Source organism: Ambystoma mexicanum, chromosome 4q (assembly GCF_040938575.1).
Source record: "Ambystoma mexicanum isolate Mex_15411 chromosome 4q, UKY_AmexF1_1, whole genome shotgun sequence".
Lineage (NCBI taxonomy): Eukaryota > Metazoa > Chordata > Amphibia > Caudata > Ambystomatidae > Ambystoma > Ambystoma mexicanum.
Window position 1 is genome coordinate 51,487,912 of NC_090928.1, and position 20,494 is coordinate 51,508,405.

Consider the following 20,494-nt stretch of genomic DNA (forward strand, 5'->3'; position numbering starts at 1 on the left):
AAAAAGATCCACTGTTTGTTTAACATTGACAAGTGTACGTGAATATTGGCGCGTAGGGAAGTGGACAAGATATGGCAGTTAATCTAGGTGAAATCAATGCATATGAGAGTGAGATATGCATGGATTTAATTGAATGAATTAAGGTGTGAGTAGTTTTATGTAGACATGTTATGTCAATATTTTTATGTTTTTGTAAAGAATTAATTTAAGAATTGAATTGAAAATAATAGATGAATTAGCAATTTAAATTAAATTGCTCATCTGCAATTCTTTACGAGATTGAAACACTAATTTAAGGGTGTGGTCTTTTGTTCTGTACTACTGATCTTGATCAACAATTTATATAAAATCCTCATATGTACAGACCACGTGTTTTAATGAAACGCCTACTCTCAAACTACTCCGGAAATAAAATAGTCTGACAGTAAACCTCGTTAATAATAGATCAGCTAATAAAAATCATCAACCGCTTCCTAGCCATGACCAAGACCATGACCACTCATACTTGCCTTTCCAACCAAAACAGCAGAGTCTCACCTGACTTCATAAGATCACAAGGAAGTGTTGCCTGGATTTATCGTAAGGAATGTGTTGAATGATGAAACGTACAACTCTTTTGAACAAATATTCATCAAATGCAGGCTTAATTCTAGTTCAACTGTTTCAGTAGTGGTAGCATATAAGCCACATATAGATCACCAGGGTATGGTGTTAGATACGTAAGGACTGGGTAAACCGCATAGCCACTTGCTCCAACACAACTAATAGAGTACTGTCTTTAGGCAACCTTGACACCTGGGCCGAGGACAAAGGCAACAAGCGAGTTAGAGCTGTTGTTTTTTTGGATTATAGCTGCTTCAAGGACCACAAGTAAACGCCTCCATTAGGACCAAAGGTAGCACATGGGAACAGGGAGATACTTACTGCACTGTGCACATTCCACTGTGCCTCCTGGTGGGTAGCCCAGACAATAGAGAGCAGGGTGTTAGGTCAGAAAATCCCCTGTAAAACATAAAGGGGAATTCCATTCACCCTTCCTGATTCCTGGCAAAAGTTACTGAAAATCCAGCAACCCTTTGGCTGGGGTGACCCATTATAGAAATTCCTGCACCCAGTTACGTGACAGGAGAAGACCCCTGCCTGCAACAGGGATATCCAGCCTTGACTCCATTGCGATAAATGGAACCAGCAGCCACGTTACGCAGAGTATAGGTTTGAGGTATGCCACACACCAGGTAGAGGGGGAGGGAAACACATTCTGACCCTCCCTTCATGCACAAACAGTAACCCCCTGTCACTGAGTCAGATCAGTTCAGTGGAAAATCTTTTCCCCATTCAGCAACAAGGATTAACTTTGCAAAATTCTGATTTTGCCCTAAAACCACATTGCAAACAGCAACCCAATTCCTAGGGAAAGGCAAGTAGGACTTTTTTCTGTAAAGAAGGCGGCAAACCAGTGAGAGAGCGAAACAGGATACTCACCAAACAAATCCCCAAATAATATTTTATGAATTCAAAACCGCCACCAGCCTTTTTAAAGCCCTCCCTCCTGAGTTCTGAACTACAAAGCCTCACCCCAATTAGATCACAGAAGGGAACCACCTCACATCCCCAGCCTACCAGATAGTAGAAAACTAGTCCAAGCAGTATACAAGAGGCTCTGTTTCCTCGATCTGGGGAAAGGGAATCAGGATGGCAGATGTAGGTGGTAATGCTGTCAATCCAGAGACTGTGAGAAACCAGAAGTAGTGGAGAGTCTAGCCTCTGCGGCCATTGATGTCCTGATGTCCAATTATAAATGATGGCCAATTCTTCTATGCGCAGATGGCGCCATAATGTTGACTCAAACTGGGAATGCATTAAAGAGCTTACTACTTTAGCGATCAGATGAAATCCATCAAGCAGGATTGCACTACTAATACATTCATCCCCAGATAATATTTGAAACCAAAAGAAGCCTTGCTGTTGACCGAGGACACTGCTGTAACGCTTCTCCTCTCTCAACTAGTGAAGAAATCCTTGGAAATCCTAGGAACCAACCAGCCATTTGCTTTGATCATAGAACACCTCCCAGCTGTGTACGATATTTAACACCACTTCTATCACCTAACCCATCTCCATCTATAGGTATTAAGGGAGCTGCATGTCAATAGATAACTTCCTTCGCAGTGACTGATCAGCAAGAGTGAAAGTAGGCCTATTTTTGTCACAGCTCATACATTTTGATTGTGGAATCCCTAAAGTCCCTCATTATCTCCAGAGCTGCTTTAACTATCTTAGACCATTGTCATTCATGATTAATAAGTCCCCCATGCCATTTCCGTGGTATGCAGACAACCCGCAATTAAAGATCCGCCTGGGAGAAGATGACATAAATCTGACAAAAATATCTAGTTTCTGGAAATAATCAAGGAATGGCTGACTGACATCAGCCTCTCCATGAATGTCTCTAATTGAAAACTTGTTTTTGGCACCGCATTGCATAAACCCTTTCCTTGACAAACTCTCTTGGTCCCAGCCATCAACATACTCACCATGGTGGAAACGATCAAGAACCTAGCCATACTCTTCGACACAACTCTTTCTATCAGCCCACAGAATACCAAAGTGATCAGCAAGGGTCACCATCAATGACACTTGCTCAAGAAAATCTTCCATTTCTATAACGTCCACCACAAGGTGGAAGCAATTCAAGCACTAGTATTCCGTACAAATTAACTATTTTATCCTCATGAAACACTTGTGTACGAGCACGATATAAATAAAAAATCAAATCAAATCAAATCATGTAGGTTGGACTGCTTAAGAAAGACAAGCGTAAACTGTAACTTTCCAAACACAAAGCAGCTTGCATTGTCCACGGCCTCTGCAAACAAGACCATCATCTTGCCTCCTAATCACATTATTCCACCCTCCTTCCTTCTGTTCCCTCAGCTCTCCTCTGCTACAGGCACTATCTTTCCCCTGCTCGGTCTCCAAATTCCAACACCAGTCTCCCAGCCCCTGGGCTTTATACAGAAGCCTAAAGCCCCCACCTCTGTGGATCTCCCCCTGTAACAGAGTTCAAGTCAGGGAGTTGTTCTTTGATGCACTCAGATTGGTTATTTTTAACTAGGATGCAGCCCTCCTGCTGCATTATGTCCTCCATCTTGTCAACGAGAATCCGGGGCCAAATCCTTAATGTGGCCCTCTGCCCACTTGATTTAGACTGGCACAGAGAGGATCAAGTTTGCAGGAGCTATGCTCTCTGCAATTTCTCGCCGACTTTCTGACTGGGGAAGGAAAACGCCTGGTAACACACCAGCTTGCACAGACAAGAGCGTCTGCTTTAACACAAAGGGCCTCATTACAAGTTTGGCGGTAGCCATGCTGGTAAAACCGTCAGGCTGTCGCCGAAATTGCACATTTTACCGGCGCCCGGGAATGGGCAATTACCAGGTCATTACGGCCCCACCGGACCCGGTATTTGCCCATTCCCGGGCGCGGGTAAAAAAAGCTCCCCATTCCTATTTGAGCCCCATAGCGCTCAATGGGAATGGGGAGGCCGGATACACCGGCCCATTCAGAATGGTGCCGGTGCATCCGACTTGCTCTGCTGGCAGGTGCCGGTATGCCCGCCAGGTCCAGTAACTACGGTACCAGAAAGCTTACCGGTACCGCAGTTACCGGACCGGCAAACTTGTAATGAGGCCCAATGATTGCAGATTTCTACAACTTGTGCTTCCTGACACCACCCCTTCGGGGAACCATTCATCCCACTGGGGACCCCATCGGGCTTCCTTATTTTACTAGTGTGCTTGTCTGAAAATGTCTCTGACCGGCATTACTGCTACGGTATTATGATCCCATAAAGGGATGGCACCACATTGTAACTCCATTTGAGTTCCTGAACAGCTAATGGTGAGGCCCCAGGCCGAACATCACACAGCTGGCGGTAGAACCCAACCTCCTTCGCCACACCCACCTGCCCCTCCTAAGGCCACTTGGGGGACTTTGTCATAGACTATCCCTCTCCTATGATAAGAATGACTTCTTCAAATTCAGGAAGCCACTGAAAACATTTGTATTTCATCAAGCTCTCTTAACCTCCTGGAAACTTTTCCCTACCTAGGTAATTAATTGACTGTAATGTATTGCCCAGTTACCTGAAATGCGACTTTTTTACATTTTTTTAAAGACTTTTTATTGAAATTTTGTTAACCAATATAAATCGCTGTAAACATTGTTCAAGACATATTCTGATAATGAAAAACAAATAGGAAAATAAAGAAAGAGTCAAAACATAACATAAGGGGGTCAGGGGAGAGGTCAGTCAGGGAGCTTAGTGGGACTGGGGGCAGCTTCAGTTCATAGATAATCACACTAAGGGTATCTGCTGGAGTAGGCGTTGGGCTAGATGATTGTAATAGAATTCGGGCCAAGAGACAGTTGAGATGGGTATCTGGTTTTGTTCCAGAGGTTCTGGTGCAGTGAGAGATCTAAGGGCACCGCCAGCAGGAGCGCAGCCATCTTTAGTCATCCTTCGCATTCCAGCGATGGGACGGTGGCTGTCTCACCATGCCGGGGAACTGTTGTGCGTATTCCAGAAAGGGAGCCCAGATGCTGTAGAACTTATTTCTATTCCCAAAACGGAAGGCGGATATTATATCTGCGACAGCAATGTCCCAACACTTCGTCCACCATATGCGGATTGCTAGGCCCTCGGGGTGTTTCCATAGTCTTGCTATTGAAATTTTCGCGGCTGTGAGCAGATGGGAGCAGAGATCCGCCAGATGGCCTGTCATTGGGAATTGACAGTCGCCTGTGTCGCCCAGTAAGAATATTCCTGGGTCCCACGGGATCGAGAGGCCAGTGATTAGTTTGATCTGTTCTAGCACCTCTTTCCAGAACCAAGCTGTTTTCGGGCACAACCACAGGAGGTGAAACAGCGTGCAAGTGTGCGTGCAGCCTCTTCAGTATTACGGTGGGATGGCTGGGTTACTTTTGTGCAGGGTCTCCGGCGTCAGATACCATCTGTAGCAGACTTTGATTGCCCCCTCCTTGTTGGTGATGCATTTTGAGCTCCTCTGGGTCCTAATCCAGATGCGGTTCCAATTCTCTGCATCCAGCTCTCTGCCTATGTCTTGTTCCCATCTCTGCATGTAGGTTTCCTTCAGGTTGGGGTCCCCTCTGTCCAGTAACCTGTATAGGATTGAGATTTTCCCAGTGGGTTGGAGCGCCGTTAGGGTTTGCTCTAGCACCGTCCGCTCTCTACTTCCATGCGGTTTTATCATGTCGTGGGACAGCCAGTGTCTGAGCTGGGTGTAGCGGAATCGTTCCCCCTCAGGAACTTGAAACTTTGCTTTACATTCTTCGAATGAGAGCAGGGTACCATTCCCGAAGAAGTCCGAAATGTGTCTCAGTCCTCCTGTCTTCCATCTGATGAAGTTGTTTGGTGTGATCCCTGGAGGGAAATCGGGGTTCTCTCAGATTGGGGATAGCGGGCCCACTGTGTTCCTGCAGTTCCATCGATGAGGGGCCTTCCTCCACTCTCTACCGTGTTTCTGGTCACTGTGAGGGGTCTGGCGTTCAAAGGGTTCAAAGGGTTTCTGGGCCAGGCAATGTGCAGAAGTGACCAGCAAGGTTGATTAGTGCCTAATGTCCATGTGAAAGCCGGTGAGAGCTGGGCTGCAAGGCAGTATCTGTAAACCTCCGGCACCCCCAAGCCGCCACTTTCCGGGCTTCGAAGCATCACCTTCCTGGCTATTCGTGGCTTTTTACCCCCCCAAACAAATTTCAGGATGTTTGCTTGTAGTTTCTGCAGGTCTTTTTTGGGGATGGGGATCGGGAGGGCCTGACAGTGGTAGAGCAGCCTGGGTACTAGATTCAATTTTACTGCTGTGATTCTCCACGTCCAAGCCACCTCGTGTTTGTGCCAGCAAGCCAGATCTGTCTGGAGTTCTGTGAACAGAGTCGGACGGTTTATCTTATGTGCCCGTTCTATTTTGCTCGGGATTCAGATTCCGAGGTAGCTGAAATGGGATTTTGACCACGGGATTAGGAATCTAGTTGCCAGGGTGTCCGCCAGGTCTCTAGGGATGTTAATACCCAGGGCTGTTGACTTTGCGAGATTGACGGTAAATCCTGACACTGCTCTGAAACTCTCCAGTTCCTCCACAAGGCGTTCAGGGAGGTTTCGGATGGGTTAGGGTCAGCAGGACATCGTCCGCATATAGGGTGGCTTTGTAGGTTTCACCTTTTACTTTGAGTCTGCGTATTAGCAGGTTCTGGCAAATTCTAAAGGCAAATGGCTCCATGGATAGTGCACATATGAGTGGAGATAGGGGGCAGCCCTGCCGAGTGCCTCTGGTTATCGCAATCCTGGTGGATTTGCCGCCGTTTATTCTGAGTGCTGTGGTGGGATGTTGGTAGTTTGCAAGTGTCCATTTCAGGAACTTCGGGCCAAAGCCATAGTGCTTTAAGGTTTCTCCTATGTATCCCCAGTCCAGCATGTGAAAGGTTTTGTGTGCGCCGAGTGACAGGACAGCCATACGCTCCCCCATTCTGTTCGTTGATTCGATGACATCTAGGGTGGGCTTGGTGTTATCCGAAGTGTTGCGGCCAGGGATAAATCCTGTCTGGTCCGGGTGGATCAGATCTGGGAGGGTTTTCACTAGTTTCTGTGCCAGTAGCTTGCAGAATATTTTGGCGTTGATGTTCATCAGCTTGATGGGTATGTATGACGAGCAGAGTTCTGGGTCTTTCCCAGGCTTCAGTATCAATACTGTGATGGATTACTCCATTGAGGGGGTGATGCTGTTTCTAGAGAGAAAAGTGTTATATAGGGCAGCCAGGTGGGGAGCCAAGATATGAATGTATTTTTTTGTAGAACAGAGCGGTCAGTCCGTCGGGGCCTAGGGCGGATGGTCTCAGTCACTTCCTCGGTAGAGATTGGGAGCTCCAGGGTGTCCAGCTGAGGATGAGGGAGGGGCCTCTGAATGGATTGCAGGCATAGGATTTGCGCCTCTTTATTTGTCGGAGCACTGGACATAATGTCCCTGTGGTGTTCTGTCATGATTTCCAGCTTTTCCGCTTTGTTCTTGGAGGATCAGAATGTTGTTCCTGGAATGTAGCTTTTTGAGTTTTTGTACTAGCAGTCGATTGGCCTTATTGCTGTTTAAATAGTAATATTGCTTTGTGTATGCTAGAGCCTGCGCCGTGCGATCCGCCAGGTGCATTTCGAGGGCTGCCTTTGCTTTTTTAAGATCCCTTCCTGCTTTCGCCATCTGGCGTTTTTTGAAACTTGCCTCTCGTTCAGCGACCTCTTCCTCTAGTTTGGAGAGTTGGAGTTAGTGTCAGTGTTTATGTTCTGCTGTACAGTTGATGGCTATACCCTGAATCACCGACTTCATCTCATCCCAGACCAGACCATGGCGTCAGAGGTGCCCTTTGCTGCGTTTTCCTCGAAATAGTTTGTAAGGGGGACTTCTAAGACCTCTGCAAGGGAATCGAAAGGCCTTCCGTTCTCAGGCGGGCTATTACTGGAGCGTGGTCTGAGATTACCCTCAGGCCGATATGTATGTCTTCAATGCATGGGAATAGTGTGCTGGACATCAGCAGTAGATCAATTCTCGAGAATCCCCCATGGACATGCGAAAAGAATGCTCTGTTGTTAGCTAGTCTCCAGACATCTTTTGTTCCGCTTTTCCTTAGAAACTCCGCCATCTCCAGAGCTCTGGCAAAGTCTGGTTTAGTAAGCGGCAGAGTTTTATCGACGTTGGGGCCTGGGGTAAGGTTGAAGTCGCCTCCGACAGACGGCCCTCGACGAAGATGGTTATTGTTGGGAGGACAGTGCGCAGGAAGCGGTCTTGAGCGTTGTTTGGGCAGTATATTGCTTCAATAGTGACTGGGAGTTCGATTAGCAGTCTCTTGAGTAACAGGTATATCCCTGCTGGATCACGTTTGACCGTAATTTTCGTTAGGGGTACCATGCAGCTGAGTAGGATGGCGACACCGCATTTCTTCCGGCATGAGGAGGCGAGGAAGCGCCTGAGATAACGAACTTTGGAAACTGATCCGTCTCTCATCAGGCGTCATTAGATGTGTCTCTTGCAGGAATACGATGTCTGCTGAAAGCTCGGCTAGCCAGTGCTCAACCGATTTGCGCTTTCTTGGCGAGTTCAGCCCTGGAACATTCCATGTTATCATGGTGAGTTCCTTGATGTTGTCCGTCATCTGAGCAGACTATGTTTGTATATATTCCTTTGGTTGCCTTTTCCAGCTGCCCGCTGGAGATCCAGTTTGATTGTTGGTCAGTTTGCCTCCTGTTGGCATTGCCTGATTCCCCTCCCATCCCGCCCCTAGCCCTCCCTGAAAACAGAACCAAGTTGTCAGGGCCATCCTTTGACCAACGGGGCATCCGGCCGGGCCAGCGCACCAACTGATACAGAGGCAACTATGCCTCTTCTGCTGTTCGGTGAAGTATGGTCTTCTGGTGAATGGGAGTCCCGTGGCTCAGGCGTCACTTTCTAGGTCCAATACATGTGAGACAGGCCTAGACTAGCGGGCCCTTTGACATGTTGGCCAAGCAGAAGGCTTGGGCCCATTCCTTTCAATTTTTGCCGTACCGCTTGCTTTTAGATGGGGGGCCTCTGATCCTTCGACGTCTCTCCACTCGTGTCCAGGAGTGTTTGAGATCCTTTGGGGCGGTTCGTCTGGATGGTGAGTCTCTACCAGGGTCGTCGTCTTCCTCTTCCGGATTCAGAAGCTTCTCAGCTTCTTGTAGGTTGCAAATGTGGCAGGGTTTGCCTTCACAGATGAAGGTCAGAGATGTAGGGTATCCCCAGCGATAGGTGATCTTCTTTTCCCTGAGCCATTCCATGACCGGTCTCAGAGCCTTCCTTTTCGTTAACGTGATGGCCGTAATGTCTTGGTATAGGGAGATGGAGGCATCTCTGAAGAATGAGCGGGGTGATCTTCTAGCTTCTCACATTATTTCTTCTTTCACTTTCTAGTAGCGTATTCCTGCGAGGACGTTGGGCGGGGTGGACATCCTAGATCACTGGGACCGCTCCCAGATCGGTGTTGCAAGTGTCTTTTATAGCTCCCAACCCTGACCTTGGGCTGTTGTGGATGCCGGGTCACAGGCTGGACAGCAGTTGCAGCGCCACCGGGTAGCGAGTGACGTGGGGCTGCAGTTGTAGGCGGCTGGTTCCCCTCAGCTGCAAAGCGTCCATGGGGAGCAGGGGTCCCCTGTGGTGGAGCCCCATGGCCGCCAACAACTCTGAGGGGTGTCAGGGGGGGGACTTCTGTGCCACGCGGCAGGTGCTGCCTTACCTCCAGCGGAATGTTGAGGGGAAGGCGTTAGACGTGTGCTGGAGGCTGCTGCAGAGGCCTGGGGCTGCTTTGGGAGGGTGTGAGGCAGCCCCAGCTGACTCGCCAGGCGGCGGGTGAGTGTACCAGGGCAGGCTGAAGGTATGCAGAATCCTGGGGTGCCAGGAGCGCAGAGGGGCTTCAAAACTGCAAAGGAGGAGCGGGGGAGGAGCGGGTCCCAGGAGCAGAGGTTCCCATGGCGGGGGACCGCCGCGATGAGCTGGATTGCGGCGATCCCGGCGTCTGCTGGTGTCGCACTGCCCCCGATCGGGGGTTAATTAGGCCAGTAGTGGTGTTCCGGAGCCAGAGGAGAGACAGATCAGAGAGCTGCGGCGCTCCACAGCGGCGTTGTCCCTACTCTCGGCCTGTCCAGGTGCCGATCCGCACCGGTGGTGTAAGGCGGTCGCTATGAGGGGAGGCAGAACGTCGCCAGCAGTCTCCTGACCTCGTTTGTGCCCTACAGAGACTCGGCCGAGCTGCTCTGTGCAGTGCTGGTATGCTGGGGGTGCAGCTACTCCCTCAGGCTAGCTGAGGTATGGCCCCCTGTGCGCATGTTGTCCCCCGGGCTCGCGCCACAGGCGGTTGTTGCCAGGCTGCGGGGCTTCAGCAAGGCAGGATCGCCGCGGCTAGATACCAGAGTGGACAGGAGTCGATGGTCTGGGAGACTCCAGCTGGGGAGTGGAAGAGGGAACCCTGAGCAACAGAACAGAGTGAGGTGAGCCCGTCAGTACGTGCTCCTGAGGCCCGGGTCCATAGCTGTGCTCAGAGCCTCCAGTGCAATTAGTGGCCATTTTGCTGCATGATTCTTCGCCCCGCGTCACAGGCTTGTAAAACAGAGATTCTCCCAACACCAGAGCCGTAGAAAGGCAGGAGTTGGGCAGAATGTGCCCCCGGATCGCGGGCTACCGTTCATATTGTTTTTTCCCATCAGAGGTTTAGTTTCACCAGTGCATTCTCGTTCACCAGCCAGGAGCTCTCACAGAGCCGATCCAACCGCCATGGCTCCAAGCCACGCCCCATCTTACATTTGTTTTAAGTTAATTCAAATATTGATCCTAATGACAAGCCCTTTACAGCCTTTCCTTGCAAGTCTTTTCCCAGGCGGTGGGAATATCAGAATCCCTCTGTCCCAGGTCAAAGTTAAGTGCTGGTACTTGGCGCCTAACAATTATTTTTTTAAAAGGACACCTTTGGCAATTAGTATAATGTGTTTGCACAAACCATAACCCCATGAACTTCTCAATTGTAGATTCAGGAAATGCAAATATGGCCTCGCTAGTGCTGGTCTGTAATGTGTCTTTGGTGATCTATTTGGCCCAGTGTCTAATACGCTGACAAGTCATCATATATTTATAGCTGGTTTGGATGTCTTGTGTTGTGCTTTACCCCTCGTTCCCACTTTTTGAAATTATTCTACAGTGTCCACCTCTGCGCTCTATTAGAACTGAATTCCCTGTGCTGTAAAATCATCCAGCTGTATGTATACATTTTGTTTTAGTTTTTATGAGACAATACAGACTTTTTTTTACATCACAATTACTTTCTAATTCCTCAATGCAAAAAAAGGAAAACAAGACTTTCCGAAAATTATGTATATTTATACATTTTTTAACTATTAAAGACTATCAAGCTTTTTACACAGCAATTTTTCTCTAATTCCTGAATGTAAAAAAATCTTTTGATTGTACATTCTTGTGGTTTTATAACAGGAGATCATATGCGTAATTCTGACAACTTATTGAAGGTGGATGAAAAGTTGGTGTCTTGTTTAACGCATCATAATTTTGCAGAAGGAGTTGAAAGCAGCACTGGACCCAGTTTAGGTAAGCATAATTTACCAAGGAATTACGTTTATGTATATAGTGTCATATTCATGTAATGGGGAGCCCTAGAGAAAAAGTGAAAATAAGGAAGAGAGTGAAAGCTGAAGAGCGAGAAAGAGAGAGAAAGCAAGCACAGTGTTTTAAAATTAGAAATTAATATTTTTGAACACGAGACAGTGGAAGTGGATTGAAAAAGTTATATCACACCTCCAAAAAGCAGAACATTAAGAGGTATGCGTAATCGCGAGGTCTACCTTGATGGTAAAGGGCCAGTATAAGAATGGTTCTTTATTTATTTTATTGGTCATTTATAAATGAATCAGCAAGTGGTTTCTAAATGCGGGATTGGGATTCGGACCTGTGTTGCGCTGCGTTGTCTTGCTTCCAAGACAAACATGTTGCCCCTGAGATCCAAGATCCTCGATCCAAACCATTCCGTAGGTAGCTCGTCACCATGATCTATGTGACCTAGACCATAATGCATTAAGCCACTTGCTTTCTGTGAAACATAATACAGATCAGATGATCAGATGCATCAGCAGGGAATATGCTGTAGGTTAATAATGAGACAAGGAGGTACAAATCTTCCCTGGTACTCTGATGGGACCCAATACATTATTTAAATAATCCTTTCACCACTTTTTGCCTTATTGGGAGCTAATTGAAGATTGCAGATTTGGATGAAAAAGTTAAAATTAAATGCAGTTACTCTGATCCCCTCTTGATTTCACCCCCTTCATCTAATACATAATGCCAGCCAAATGATTTCAAACAAAATAATGTAACCCTACAATGTCTGGCAAGAGAAAAAGAACACAAAATATCCTGAGGGATTTGTTTCTAAAACTGTACCTGTGTGCTAGGAAAATTGTTCTTTTTGCTGCTTTACCTCCATACACATTAATGGGACATGCCCACTTTTTACAATTGTTGGTAACCTATTCTTACTTTTCGAGACAAGTGAAGCCTTTTTCTTTCTTTTTTTTGTTTTTGTTTCGGCTGAGTGTAATCTCAACCTTTCAACATGCATACAATTTATTTTACATAGCATACAATTTTGAAAAACAATAAAAAATAAAAATACAAACCAAAAGAACCCAGCAATTTAAAATTGTGAGAATATAAATTGGAACATTAATTGTTAAAAAAATAAAATCACATAAATACTTACACTGTTATCATTATACCTAAATCATTAGTCCATATACCTTGTTGTACTGATGACATTTCCAAAACATTATAGATGGCAGTTCTATAAATATCCATCTATTAATAAATCTGATCTATCTGTGTAAGTTGAGCTTTTTACCATTTTTGGTTTATTACTTCTCTTCCTTTAAGTTACATTTTTATAGATAATTTACCGTAGCATATCTAATCGTTTTCGATTCCATATGATATCAAATTTACCAAAAGGTTTGTTGTGTCAGCTCCCGCTATTCAATAAGGTGCTGTTTGAAATAGCTAATCCGCTGGGGTAGTAATTCATGACATGCTATTATTAAATGTTTTAAGGTTTCTTGTCCCTGATTACAGAATCGACACTTAGCCTCAGCCTTTGGTAATTTATTCCATTTATAGATTATTTCCTTAGTTGGCCACAGATTCAATCGAAAGCGCAGAAAATCCGCTAGTTGTTGTGGATTGGGTGTTTTTAATAAGTTTGTCGCCGTTTACCGTATTTGTTCATAGCAAATGGATTCCCCTTAAAGTTCTTATACAGCATGCATTGTTCTCTGGTCTTACTCCAATCAAATTCCCAAAGTTTATTTTTTGCTTTTTTTGGATTAATTGTTAATAATTCAATTGAATATCTACATCATGCATGATTTTCTGCACTTTCAATTGCCACACTTTAACAAAGTTATCATTTGAAGTTTGTAAATAGTTGGACAACAATATTAACAAGCCATTTTTACTATACATATTTAAACATTTTCGTAACAATGATCAGACTTGCCATTTGTAAATTGCATGTAATGATATTAGACCCAACTCATGCCTAATTATCGCAATGGATTCTGAATTGGGTAGATGAAGTGCCTTTTTCCAATACATACTTTACATTTTTGCCCAATAGCAATAGGGTTTCATTTTTTTTGTTTCCGCTCTATATAATAATACCGGTGTAGCCTTTTGTCTATAGGATGTTATAATTGGACCAATTGTAAAGTTGCAGTATTTGGCACTGATGATTCTTGTTTGAGAAATTGCTGTAGATAGTTTGTTTTATATTCTCATCATACGGCTTATCAGCCGGATGGTTATTTATGTTAACACCCAAGTATGTATAGCTTGAGACCGTTTGGAGTTTTATATCTTGTAAATACCAGGCATTCCGATTGCTTCTTTGTTTTAAATTTCCAAATTGCATTATTTGGGTTTTGTTTGTATTAATAGAGATGTGATTGTTATGTGCTTATGTCAGGAATCAGGGTTGTCAAAGGCGTGGAGTGTGTAAATACGCCTATTGAGACATTAAGGGCTAGAAAGGACGTGGACACTACAATTCCCAGCATCCTTTGTGGTTTTGGGTAGTTCGGCCCGTGCGCGCCTTGCCAGCTGTATTGCATCAAGAATCAAGCACAGCTTAAAGGCAGGCAACGGCTGCAGGCAGGTGTGGCTTATTGTTAATTGTGCAGCAGGAGGCAGACGGCAGCGTACGACTACAGGAGCCGGGAGTCAGCGTGCGACGAGAAGCCATGAAGGGGAGAAGCTATTAATCTTACGCGGTCACAGTGCAGCAGGAGCAGGAGGGGCGCTGAGTCACCGGCAGAGACAACGCTTTCAGTTCTTCGTCTGGGAAATACTTCGGGGCTTCCCAGACTTAAGATAAGTACTCGTGGGGGCAATATTATTCGCAACTGCATGAAAGTGTTTTAAGGCGATTCCATGTTTGTCTGGGACGTCCCGAGGGGCTCCCCAGACCTGAGATAAGCAACGCCCTCATTTTCTTGAATTCAAGCTCAGGGGAGAAAACAAAGTGTGCTTGTTACGAATGTGTTACACAAACTTTGCAAGCCTTGTGTTAAGTTAATGGAGGAAGTCCTGCATATGTACAAGGACATTTCACTAGTGAATGAAACTAAGGGGAAATGCATTTATGTTGTATGTTGCTAACGCCGCCCTACGGGCCATGTGTACTGTCTAATCATTCTGGGAAACGTTCCCTTATGTGTTTTCATTTTGCTTGCTTATGTGTTGTTCAAGTCAGAGCATGATATGCCCGAGTATGGTACAGCATACGTATTAAGGTGTGCTATTACGGAATTAAGTACATGTTAGGAGTGCAGGTGCTATTACTGTTTGTTAAAGGTTAAACAGAGTAGGGTTTTCTCCTGGTGCTTCCCCGGTCCCATCCACATTAGGAGTTCCTCGCCCTGTTTCCGGTGTTCCTAATTTCCCCTCCCTATCCACAACCTCTCCCTAACCCCTCTTCCCCCCATTGGCTGCCACGTGGCGACCTGTTGTCTAAATCGGGCGCCTGTGCCAACCACGGTGGGAGGGTCGAGTTCATTCGGCTTCCGTGGTTCGGGGGAGAGTGTCGATCTTTCTACCCTCCAGTTAGTGTGATTGTGACAGCATACTTGTCTACAGCTTTTAGCATCAATCTCAACTGTTTGGGAGTTTTGGATAGAAGAATCATGTCATCTGCATATAAAAATCATTTAATTGGTGAGCCATTTAGTTTTGGTGAATCAGTTACCAATCCGTCAAAACACATATTCAGGTCAGCAATAAAAAAATGTAATAAGGCTGAAGCAAATAAACAACCTTGCTTCAGTCCTCTCAGTCCGAATAGGAGCTGATAGCAAACCATCTCTACTCAGGCGTATTTGTATGCTAGTTCCCATAGGAAATTCAATGAGCCATTTCAAGATATGCCAGGGACATTTTAGATCTAACAGTTTTTTTATTAATAATTCCCTGGGGACAGAGTCGAATGCGGTGCAGAAGTCTATGAAGGCTATGTATATCGATTGTTTTCAATGTTTTTCTTTTGCTATAATTGCATTTAATGTGATTAGATTAATGGCTGTTCCTGAGCCTGAAATAAAACCCGTCTGACATGGGTATGGGTCTCTTAAATTTGTTAATGTTAGCAAAGAATTAAATTCCTTTAACACTAAACGAGCAAAGATTTTGCCAGGATAATCTAATAAAGCAATGGGCTGATACGATTTTGGGTTGGATCTGTCACCCTTTTTAAATATTGGCAAGATGATCGAGGTCTTCCTGGAATCTGGAATGTTCCCAGTTCTCATTACCTGGGTGTAGATTAATTGGAGCTCGTGAGCAACTGAGTTTCATGATACAACTTAAAATATTATCTCTATCAAATTGGAATTTATGGTCAAGATGAATCACATCAAAATTTCATTCACATTCAGGAAAAGGTGTCTGATACACAGCTCATAATAGGCGCTCCAAGATTTTTCTGTTATTGTATTTATTTGGCCTGACATTTGGGTTTTATGAAGTGTTTCATTCAATAAAGCCCATATGCCTGCCGAATCTTTAGTAGTAATTTGGGTTAACATTTGTTCACCATCTCTTTGAAGTTGGATCACCTTTCTACCCTTGACCCAATTTTTATATTTCGTTTTAAGATGTTTTGTTTGCGATAATTTCTCTGTTATTGGCAAGTATTTGAGATTGCGTATACTTTGCCTTAATAATGTTTCTTTTCTTTAAGTTCTGGATCAAAGGCATGGAGATGTTTATGGCCATATTGTCTATCAAACACCTTCATCTGAACATATTTCTTTTATTTATTGATTTATTAATTTTTTTTAAAGAAAAAGACATTTACAACCGACACTATACAGCTTCATCATCATCTGAGAGCAAATCACATAGATACATACGGAAGGGACCCCATATGTCCTTAGGCCGGCTTGCCCCCGGGAGAGTGAAAGCATATTGTTCCTCACACTTGTTGACATATGTCAGTTCGCGAAGGAAAGTGGTCATGTTTGGCGGTGTGGACATTTTCCAGGTTTGCAGGATACAATTTTTCGCCACTGCGCATGCCACATTGAATAGTCTCCTGGTTTTCTCCCAGCACTTGCCAATGTCTCCAAACAAGTATTTGTGGGGGGTTAATTGCGGGGGTATCTGCGTCATATCAGCCAATAGCTCAGCCACCTCCCCCCAGAATTTCAGAACGGCCGGGCACTGCCAGTACATGTGAAAGGAGCCCGCAGACTGAGCCCAGCATTTGGGGCACTCCCCTCCATGCTCTGCACCAAATTTTGCCAGTTTAGCCGGCGTGTAATGCAACCTGTTTAAGAGTTTTTTTTCGTCAGTGCACAATATCTGCTCCACTTATCTTCCGGGATGGGCATTTGCAGGTCTGTTTCCCATTTGTCCTTGACCTGGTTTATTGTAGGGGTGTGGGTTTGCACTGCTGCATACAGTTTAGAGATACCCAGCCCGGCATTCATGGTGATGAGCTGTGTGCAGAGGTGTTGGGGAGGTTCATCTGAGAACATTGGCCACCTCTTCTGATACGCGTCCCTTACCCTATAGTATTACAATATTTTAAGTGGTCCACCCCCCATTGCTCTCACAAAGTCATCCTTAGTTGCAAATCTGCCATCTATATACATATCGCCCACCCTCATCTCCATGTGTGAGTCCCAGACCTCTTGAATACCCACATCAAACGTGGGGGGAATACCCGGAAAGTTCCACAGGGGGACCTCCGAGTTATATGGTGTCTCCAACTTTAGCCTCTTAAACAATGCGCCCCAAGCACGGACCGTGCAGCTGGCCGGGTCATAGTCACAAGTGTCCCTGTGTCTTGTATTAAATATGACTGACCTAATGTCCATTGGGGATATAGTGTGTGCCCCTCCACCCACGTATGTGGTATTTCCCCATAATCCTCATACCAATACTTCGCAAATTGCGCCTGGGCGACCAGATAATAAAGCTCAAAGTCTGGAGCAGCCATACCTCCAGTATCATAGGGTTCTGTCATTTTTTCCCACCCAATTCTCGCCGCCTTACCATTCCATATGAAGATTACTATTAGCGACCGTAGCTTAGTAAAAAAGTCTCTGCCCGGCCATATTGGTATATTTACAAAAAAATATAATATTTTGGGAAGGACTATCATTTTGAGAAAGGCGATTCGGCCATGTAAGGATATGGGGAGGCGTCCCCAGATCTGTAGCTTAGTGCTCAACGTCTGCAGCGCATTCTCGTGATTATTCGCGTATAGGGTTTGCCTATCTCTGGACACTAGCACCCCAAGGTATCTGATATGATGTTCTGACCATTTCAGGCCGCACATATTTGTGGGGCATGCAGTGGAGGGCGTGAGCGGAAGTACTTCCGACTTAGCTAGGTTGATGACGTACCCCGAATACTCTGCAAATTTGTGTGTGTCTGTCATAATGGGCTCTGTTTTTTTCTGGTTCGCGGACGTATAGGAGTGCATCATCCACATAGAGCGAGATAAGTTGATTGCGCCTTTCATGTTTATTTCCCTGTCTCTATGCCTTAGTCTAACAGCAGCTGCCATTGGCTCGATAGTTAAGGCAAACAAAATGGGCGAGAAGGGGCATCCCCTCCCTAATTGGAACATCTCGGAGACGGTTCTGTTGGTGCATACTCTGGCTCCTGGAGCGGTATAGAGCAGTGGGACATACCCAATGAAAGTAGGTCCCGCCCCAAATGTTTCCAGTACACTAAAGAGATATTTCCAGGACACAGAGTCGAACGCTTTTTAGGCGTCAAGGGCAACGGCAGCTGCACTCCTCCCGGGATCAATCTGGGCCATTATACCAAATAATCTATGGAGATTCAATGCAGTGGATCGCAGGGGAATGAACCCATTCTGATCAGGATGGACTAATGTCGAGACCAATGGTGCCATCCGGTTCGCCAGAACCTTGGCAAATATCTTGGCATCGACATTGATAAGTGATAAGGGCCTGTACGATGACATATCGCTTGGTGGGCGTCGGGGTTTAGGTAATACAGTTATGATGGCTTCCCTCATTGTCGGGGGTAGTATGCCTCCCTCTAGGGCTTCCTCCCAGGTCCCCAGTAGTACGGGAGTTAGCTCCTTGCGGAACTCCTTATAAAATTCAGCCCCCAGCCCATCGGAACCCGGTGCTTTGCCTGACGCCAACCCCATGATTGCCTCTTCCATTTCCTCCACAGTGATTGGTTGATCTAGGGCCAATCTGATGTTAAGTATGCCATTATCTCAGTGGTTGTTTTGGTATCTCTGTTGGAATACAGTGTTTGATAAAATTGGGCAAACTCACCGTTTATATCCACCTCGCTTGTTTTGACCTCGCCATTTACACCTTGAATACTGGTAATAGGTTGTGGCTGTCACTCCTGCTTAATCAGATTGGCCAGTGCTCTGCCCGCCTTATTTCCCTCGCCATGCCTGCGTGCTCTGGACGGGGCTGCCATATACTGTGTTTCTCTGGTGGCCAGGTCATTGAAATCACGGATATGTTCATGGATTTCGGCTAGGGTGTTCCTATCGTGTGTGCGACTATAGGTTTCCTCAAGGTTGTTTAGGGCACTCTCCACATCCTCCAGCTCCCTCCTCACTCCCCTCAGGAGACCAGTAGATTTCGACAGGAGTGCCCCTCTAACCCAGACCTTGAAAGTCTCCCAGACAGTGGAGACCAGCGTCACCGACTCAAGGTTATTAGTAAAGAATTCTGTTATTTCCTCGCGGTGGGATTCTACTACTCCAGGGTCACCAAGCATCCCCCCCGGCATTCTCCATCTCCTAGCTGGTCTGGAAGCATCTCTAAACCAAAGCTCCAGTGTGACTGGGGAGTGGTCAGACAGTGTACGAGGTAACGCTGTGCAACGTCTTGGAAAGGCCTTGTGAGGTAAAGAAATAGTCTATTTGCGACTCACTGTCGTGGACGGATGAATAATAGGTCTACCGTCTAGCATCCGGGTGTAATGTGCGCCATACATCTGTTAGTGCCATTTGTGAAAGAAGCTGCTTCAGCGTCAGCTCCATTCTAGTTGGTGTCCTCATTTTCACACTAGATCTATCTGTTGTGGGGTCCAGGGCCATGTTAAAGTCCCCCCCCATATTATGGAAGAAGCGTCAAGTTTGTTAAGGGTTTCATATATATTTAAGTAGAAGTCTGGGTCGTCTATGTTAGGGCCATATGTGTTCACCAATGTAACATGTTTCCCAGCCATTTCCCCCCATACCAGAACGTATCTGCCCTGCACTTCCACCTTGTGGCCTGCTACCCGGAACCCCAGGGAGGGATGTATGAGAGTGATAACCCCCCTGGACTGAGATGAGTAATTAGTGTAATACCGTGTCTTCCCCCATTTGGGCATTACATTCTCGTTCACGGCACCCATTGCATGTGTTTCTTGCAGCATCACGACTTGAGGGTGATGTCTAGAAACGTAATTGCCAACCTTCCTGGCCTTCATTGGGTTGTTCAATCCTCTTACATTCCAGGACAACAATGATATTTTCAGCGCCCCTGTACCGTTATTACCATATGTATTAGTACCCGCCATGTCATCCAACTTTCCGAATATTCACATTACGGGAGCAGCAATCGCAACCTCGAAACCACATATTCTTCAACCCAAACTTAACAACAGTGCAACTATCCCCCTTCCCCAACTTTGCCGATAGCTCAGCATAGCGAACTGTTACCTGGTTTCCTGGCCCTCCCACCCGCATCATCTCCCCCAACTTGACGATGCTGCCCATTCACACTCTAAACTTGCCCGATGGGCTTTTTAACTGAGCTTGTGGACCTTTCCATAGGGTCGGCTAATGTTGCCAGCTGGACACCCACGGAGGAGGCTCCACAGCCCGACAACAACGGATCGTGTTCCAGTTCAGCTGTGTTGACTTATGAAGACATAAAGTCACTGCAGGGAAGGCGCAGACTCATCTGCCCGCCAAATCAGTTCAGTCCTCGCCAGGACTGGGTCTTGCATTTTGATCCCTCATTCGGTCTCTAGGGGGCAGCGGAATGGAGGCCTCAACATACGCCATGGCCTCGGAAGGGTTTTCAAAGAGGTGGGCTCTCCCTCCGTGCTGAATTCTCATTTTCGCTGGGAAAATTAAAGCATAAGGGACACCACGGAGCCGTAGTTGTTTTTTAACCGTTTCATAGGACCTGCGCTGTGCTTGTATGTTCGCGGAGAAGTCAGGCTATATATGAATTCTGTTCTCCTCGAAATGTATTGTTCCTTTTTCTCTGGATAGACGGAGTATTGTGTCCCTGTCCTTGTAGTTTAGAAGGCGCGCAATGATGGTGCGGGGTGGAGCTCCAGGCTTCGGAGGGGGTGCA

The 20,494-nt window shown here is 46.1% G+C and overlaps 1 protein-coding gene across 2 annotated transcripts in view; it reads left to right on the forward strand.

The window, feature by feature from the left end:
- LOC138467453 (uncharacterized) overlaps window positions 1-20,494 on the forward strand; it is a 468,769-nt gene that overhangs the window by 147,455 nt on the left and 300,820 nt on the right. For both annotated transcript variants that reach the window (XM_069607455.1, XM_069607456.1), the window contains exon 5: window positions 11,061-11,174. In XM_069607455.1, coding sequence (XP_069463556.1) covers window positions 11,061-11,174 — 114 coding nt within the window. The remainder of the gene's footprint in view (window positions 1-11,060; window positions 11,175-20,494) is intronic.